The sequence below is a fragment of the Cyrtonyx montezumae genome, unplaced genomic scaffold (genome assembly GCF_038088225.1).
Source record: "Cyrtonyx montezumae isolate F1298 unplaced genomic scaffold, pur_monq_1.0 scaffold_5, whole genome shotgun sequence".
Classification (NCBI taxonomy): Eukaryota; Metazoa; Chordata; class Aves; order Galliformes; family Odontophoridae; genus Cyrtonyx; species Cyrtonyx montezumae.
The window spans coordinates 3006141-3013257 of record NW_027072056.1 but is presented as its reverse complement, the minus strand read 5'-3'; the positions used below and the strand labels follow the sequence as shown (position 1 = coordinate 3013257).

Below are 7117 nucleotides of genomic sequence, written 5' to 3'. Positions count from 1 at the left end.
GTGTCTGCACTAGCAGACTTCTTAAAGTCTATTGTGCTATTTATGGGTTAGAGGAGAATAAGAAAACAGTTCTTCTGCCCTAAAACATTTTGCCATAGTCCTAGAGACCTTGGTGAAAGGCTAATGGAAGTTGCCTTTATGAAAGGCCACACATTTTTAGAGGCATTCATCTGCTTTGCTCCAGGCCGTTTGCAGTGCTTTCTAATCCAGAGAGTTTGGAAAGCTTGAAAGTGCTTTTCTCAATTGCTCTTTTCCTTGTGCTAGGGGATCTTGGAAAATGAAAGCCAGAAATATGCAATGTGATCAAAATGTTGTGTTCCATTAGAATTAAAGGTAAAGTTTTGCTCAGAATAGGAAAGGGAAAAAAAAAAACAAGTCTGGCAAAAAGAAATCAATGAGTGGTTAAAATAGAGCTGTTAAAATGGCAACACACGGGCAGCCTGTGTATAAATATAGGCTAGCTCCTTAGCAGTGTTCTTATATGGTAGATCTGAGTGAAGGAAAAGTATCAGCCTGCTTTCGCTCTGTACAAGCCTGAATGCTGGTGGGTAAGGTCTGATGCCATTTGTTTGATGTCAGACAGGGCTGTGTACTACATGTCAGTTGTAATGACTCTTCTTTCTCTTTTTCTTGCAGGGACCTCCCTTAACAATGTGAGAAGGGGATCACACAAGCATACTGTGGATTTATTATCTGTACATACCACTTGATTATTTTCTATCTTCTACTGATCAACCCAAAAAGAGAGAAAGATCAAACAGAAATTGTTGTCTTGTCAGCTCTGCTCTACAGCCACCTGAAATTTATGACTCCTTTTGGAGAAACTACCTGGACTGTTGGAAATGGAGCAGCTCAGGCTGCACCTCTGATCAGCATTGCTCTCTGTGTGGAGTACAGAAATCAAGTTGCCTTAAGTCAAACCATATGCAAGTTGCACTAATTGCTGTAACTCTATAGCTGATACCACTCCAGACTTCACTGGGACAGTAGTTTCTCATGTAGCTTGAATGTGTTCAACCAATGTTTGAATATTGCTGTTCAATCTGGTGTGGCTCTGGAAAATCAAAGGGGTTTACTTTCTCCTGCTAAATTCATGGTGAATTTTGAAGCCTCACTTCCAAGTGGGATCCGTGCTATGGCAGCAACCTACAGGCTTATGGTCACAAGTGTGAACTGCTACAACAGCGTGGTGATAGAGCAGCACTTTCAGCACACAGTACATCACTGCACAGGGACTTGCCAGGTGTTTAAGCAAGGAGTTGCATGTATAGTTGCCCACCACAGTGTGTGTGCAGAACTCAGTGTCCAAGATGCCAACCTAGACCACAAAATTCCTGTTTCTGAAAATGGGCTTGCTTTGCCTGGAAATGAGGACTACCAACAAATACTCCTAAATAATCCAAGAATCAAAAAGGGCTCTTCAGTGCAAGCTTCCAGCAGTTTAAAAGACATTACTGGTGAGGCAATAAATCTCGCCAGTGGTAAAATAAAGGAATTCTCATTTGAGAAGCTCAAAAACTCTTCCAATCATGTGGCCTACAGAAAGGGGAGGAAGGTTCGGTCAGAATCGTTCAGCAGACGGTCGTTTGATTTTGATGTGATTTATGGACACTTCAGCAATGATGAGAACTCTCCTCCGTGTGGCTTTTTGCAGAGTCCCTCACCTGTGGAGAAATGGCAGGAGAGCAGTGATGCTCCAGAAGTCAGTATGAATCTCATGGTTCCCTTCTCACCTCATTCCTTCTCTGAAGAAAACTTCATTACCCAGATTTTGGAAAAGCACAAGCTGGATGGTTCTTCTGGTGGAGATATTAAAGTGTGCTTAGACATCTTGCTCAAGTGCTCAGAGGACCTGAAAAAGTGCACTGACATAATAAAGCACTGCATCAAAAAGAAATCAGCTGACGGTGTTAGTGGAGGGAATAATAATGATCCTCTGGTTAATTCAGAAATGATATACGTGAATCTGATGAGAAGATTTTCTTCATACCTGAAAAAGCTACCCTTTGAGCTCAAGCCACCTGGGCACAAGGAGGCAAGCGATCTTGGAGAGTTGGTCAACTGTTTTCATGGCTTGCAGCAAACTCCTTTTTCCCCAATATTTGGAGACGAGCAGCCACCTAGGTATGAAGACATTATTCAGCTTCCATCCTCAAATGTAGGTCCTGTCAGACTACCAGGTGAGCAGTGTGAGGTGACAAGCACCTCTCAGTCCATCCAAACGAGCACTGTGAGCTTTACCTCAAACTCCCTTTGCAGCATCTCACAGGAGAGCAGTGTGAGAGCTGTGAAAGATGCTTGTGTTCTACCTCAGTTACCAGCCACAAGCCCTTCTGACTGCACATCTTCCACTGAGGTCCTGTACATTGAGGAAGAGTCAGATGGGGAAAGAGTGTCAGAGGAAACAAAGAGCTCAAAGGAGAAAGGGGACTGGGAAAGTTTAAAGCATAGCTACCAGCTACCTGGTCCTTCAGATGTAATTGCTGATGTTAAAGCAGAACCTACCAGGGTAGGAGGTGAACTTTGCCATGTTTCTGAGAAAAGTAATCTTTTAAAACCAGTTTCAGATTCTGTATTGCCTGGTTGCCAAGCTGGTATCTCCAAAGGAGAACAGACATGCAAGATAGACAAGGATGAAATAGATAAACTGCTGCTGGACTTGGAGCACTTCTCACAGAAAATGGAGAGTACTTTTAGGGAGCCCCCTCTGCAGGAGAGCGAACCTGCCCGTTTGCAGGTGTTGGGCTGGCAGGGTAGGCCGGTACTACCTGTGGCTGTTGAACCCAAAAGTAAACCCACTGACCCCATTTCCCCTTTGTCAAAAATCATGGAAACCAATGGCCATAAAATGGAAGAAGATGACAGAGCCCTTTTACTGCGTATCCTGGGAAGCATCGAGGACTTTGCCCAGGAGCTGGTGGAATTCCAGACAGGCAAGGGAAGCTTGTCCAAAGAGAGAGAAGTGATGCAAATTCTTCAGGAAACGTTATCAACTCCTTCACAGCCCCTCCTCGCAGGGCAAAAAAGCTATGCTGGGGCTGCCTCCAGAGACTCTGTTCCAGCTTTGATTCAGCAGGCACCAGAAGTAATTAAGGTAAGAGGATGAAGCCTTTGACTTGGATAATAAAACAAGCGTGGGGAAAATGTGGAAAAAATGGTACAAGTGCTAAGCAATTCTTTCAGTGCTGCAGTGTGGAATAATGTGCTCAACCTGCCCAGGAGGACTGATGCAAAAACAAAAAGGAAGCAAAGAACCTGAGCAAACAAACTGGGCCCTGACATGCAGTTTCACCTTTCACCTTGTCCTTTTCCTGCTGGTGCTCCTGTAGGCTGTTTGCTTGTACTTTAAGTGGGTCGTACTTAACAGAAGGGGTGAGACAGTGTTTCAGCTTACTGCTTAATTCCTGGGAGCCAGCACTCAACCCCTTCAGTGGGAACTGGGTGCTCCACCTTGCCCTTTCCCATCTCAGAGTAACAGCTTTCTTTGTACTGCTTATCACTGGTTCCTAAAGAAAGGTCATCTGTGGCACAGCAGTGAAATCTAAGATTTATTTCCCTTCCTGTGTCCTCAGTGCACAGAGTCATAATGAAATCCACGCTGCACATCTCTCGAACAAGAAGCAGGTTTTTTCAGGAGAAGGGTCTTGATGGAAACCTGCTTTAGAGGGAGGTCAGAGGTGTCTGTACAGCCTCTAGTACTTTCCACTTGAAAACAAGTGCCACACTTCCAAAACAGTGCAGTAACACGGTCCCATGTGCATAGAAAGTGTGGAGGGCTTCACTTCCCTAAATCCACTTTCCATTTTTATGTACTAGAGAACGCATCCAGATATCAGTGAACTCTCAGAGCTCTTTCCACTTGGAGCATGATTTGTGTGTCTTCAAAATGGTTTTATTTCCTGAAAACACTGGTATTTGGTGCAGTTCTGAAAGGGGTGGGATGGACAGGAGAGGGAATTGATCTCCCTACTTGACATGACTGGGATTTTTGTTCTTATTTTTAAGACTAGGTGCTCTCCAAGTGTTTCTGATTTTTCTCTGTGCATTTTTGCTTATGGAAAATGGCAACCATGACCTTGTTGGATACCTCCAGCAAGCCAAAAGGGCTTCTCTCTCAAGGAGCTGAACTAAGCAGCTTTAAAAGCTCTGAAGTAATCTTTTAATAGCTATTCTTGCTAGTCTTTTTTTTTTTTGTAACTTATGAACTTTGAACAAAAATTGGTCTACTGTGACACTCCATTTTGTGGCTGGTTTTGTACAACACCTGAGAACTTGGATGCTCTTAGGCTGCCAAACAGCTGATCAGTCTGATTCCCTACTGGTTTGTTTCACCGGTATTACAGGGGCTCCTCTTGCTCACTGCAGCTCAGCCTCTGCTTTGCTCATGTGCATAGGACCAAAACTCACAAAGGAAAATAAATGTGGGAAAGCAGAGGAGACCTGGAGGGAGTGCAGCTCCCTTCAGACAGGGTGAGCCCTTGGTGGTCACCTGAACTGCTGGGTAAGCCAGCCATCACTTGCTCTGAGTTTTGCTGTTGTTTATAGAGAATGTTCTGTGTCCATCTCCACATCTGTAGGTGTAGCATCTGGGGTATACATGAGTCTCCCTGGTTAACTCTGAACCTGTCTGAAGAAGTTTTGTGAATTTCTGAAGTATTTGCTGTATTTTCTTAAGGCTCAGAAATTAGTATCAAATAATTGTACGGCATATGTACAAAAGTGAACAAACAAAAAACCCAGCAGATCTAACATTGATGAAAATGCAGTGCAGTTTTCATTTCTGATGCTTGTGGCAGATCTAGTATCCCTTGAGCAGTGAGGAAGGAAAGGTGAAGCCCATTCAGACCAGGCTGTCTGCTGGCTCAGGCTGGCCTGTCGGTGTTGAAATCTCTGCTAACTTGCATCAGCAACAGATTTTTCCCTTTATCGTAAGAGCCTGTTATGATCATCCATCCAGAACAATAGAATTACTTGCCTCCTCAATTTCAAAACCAAAATATTTATAAACTAGGAAATGAACACTCAAGAAGTCCATCAGTTTTTCAGAGCACATAATGAGCACATCATGCTTCTTGTAGGCAGTTCAGGAAGCTTTGTATGCTTGCAGGCTGTTCAGCATTTCCCAATCTGAGGTCCAGTTTTCCGCTGCTTATCTCTGGACTGTCTATTTAGTTTAAAATTTCCTGTTCTGGGTGTCTGTCTTAAACTGATCCTTTTTATAAAATGTGTTTTGAAATACGTGGTTCAGTGAAAATAATTCAGCTGTCTGACTAGCTAGAAGCTAGCAAAAAAACCCAAATGTTTGCTAGACTGACAAAGACTTGCAACAAACCAAATAGCTGTAGTTTTTGCTTGTAGGTAGGAGAGCTGCAAGGAGCTGACTGATAGGTGTGAGGGAAAAGTAGGAGGGAGTAGGGGAGAAAGTGGGCTGTACACATTGTCTATGGATGTGATGACTGATGGTTTGTTGTTTTTTCTTTTGGGGGAGGGGGGGCTGGGGTGAAAGTAAGGGGTTCTGTCTTTTGATTAAAATGACTTCTGCAAAGTTCTTGGAGGAATCAAGCTTAGGTGTTTCTGACCTTAACCTCTCTGTGCCCTTGACCTGCAACCTCTACAGGATGGATGATTTGATAAAGCATTTAAATTTGATTAATGAATACTTGTCGTGTGCTTAGTACTCAAGTGAAAGTACCCAAGAAAGTCTTTAAGAGCCTTACATGCTTGTTCTGCCTTCTGAATCAAGTTTGGGAAGTGCAGAGCTCTGCTCCAAGTCCTACTTATGCATTCTGCTCTAAGATCTGCTGGGTGAAGTTTGCAAATGATCTTGAGAGCAGAAACCAGGACAGGAGTTAGATGCCAGAAGAGGCCTCTTTACATCCTGCCTCCACTGAGCACCTCGTATCAAAAGCCCACTCGTGGTGCAGTGAGCTAGAAAGGATGGTCCTGCCTCCTGTTTCTCTCCCTCGTTCCTTCACTTCCACGCTGCTTGGCTTTGAACTTCCTTTTTACTCAGCCTGGTGCTTATATACAAGCTTGGTATTTTAGGCTTGTTTTCTGCTAAATCAGTAACTGAATTAGTTAATGTTGAAGTCCAGTGGGTGGTACAGGTGTCTCTGGACAGGGATCTTGAAGCAGGAAGCACTCAGCTTATAGGGCTTTGATGTTAGATAATCCCATTTTCTCAAAATATGTTTGTAATGTAATGGAAAACTTCCTGAAATCAGATTTCCTCTGCATTTATTATGAACTGCTTTGATCAGATGTTGCGATGTTGCTCAATTAAGTTATCTGCACTCTTTTCATACATCCATTATTCATGCTTCCTAATACCAAACAGAAAGGATACTCTGATTGCTTGATAATAGTCATTAAAATAAATGAAAACAGTGAACAAATCTTAAAGTATCTTGGAATCAAAAATGACAAGAAAACTAGATGGAATTGAAGAATTTAAAGAACCAATACTGAACGCGTAAGGAGATGTTCCTGGCAGGTGGGCTCATGTTGTACTCATGGCAGGTACAGATTCTTCTTGCACTAAGTTGGTTTGTCTTAAAGCAGATGTGTGAAGGAGCAAAGCCTGACTGATACGTGTTGGATTTTTCAGCCTCATTGACTCTAAAAACAGTAAAAAGTTATGCTACTGCTGGAGAAGTTTAGGCTGGTTTGAAGGCATTTGGAGCTGGTGCCCTTCTCAGCTGTACACTGAGTTTTTGCAGCCAAACTTTGTGCTACAGCTAAATGCTGTGACGATTGAGTCCTCCAAGGTTTCAGAGCTGAGCCTCCAGCTTCAGGCACACGTGGATTCTTTCTGTGTTCTGGTGGCTGATGAAGGCAGTATGTAGCACTTCACGGAGGACATCTCTCACCTGCTTGACACTGTGTCACTTAGAGCAGAGGAGTGTCCACATGTGTTTTGTTCAGTACCTTGATACAGTTTCCTACTGCAGACTGAAACTGTTGATACACCATCCTTTTGCTTCCAGTTTCTCAGGGTGCTGTGTATCTCTGCCTTTATTCAGACCCTTCTTTCGTGCTTTGTGGATACAAAGTACCATCCTAGGAACCTGCTATTTTGCAAACATCTGGAATTAGGTCCTTCAAGCTCAGCTCAAGT

General features: G+C 43.4%; 1 protein-coding gene across 1 annotated transcript in view; it reads left to right on the top strand.

Annotated features, from left to right (window-relative positions):
* The first annotated feature begins 990 nt into the window (after positions 1-990).
* The window catches only part of PPP2R3A (protein phosphatase 2 regulatory subunit B''alpha), a 36330-nt gene continuing 30203 nt past the window's right edge, over positions 991-7117 (top strand). The window contains exon 1 of the mRNA XM_065748191.1: positions 991-3094. Coding sequence (XP_065604263.1) covers positions 1094-3094 — 2001 coding nt within the window. The 5' untranslated portion in view covers positions 991-1093. The remainder of the gene's footprint in view (positions 3095-7117) is intronic.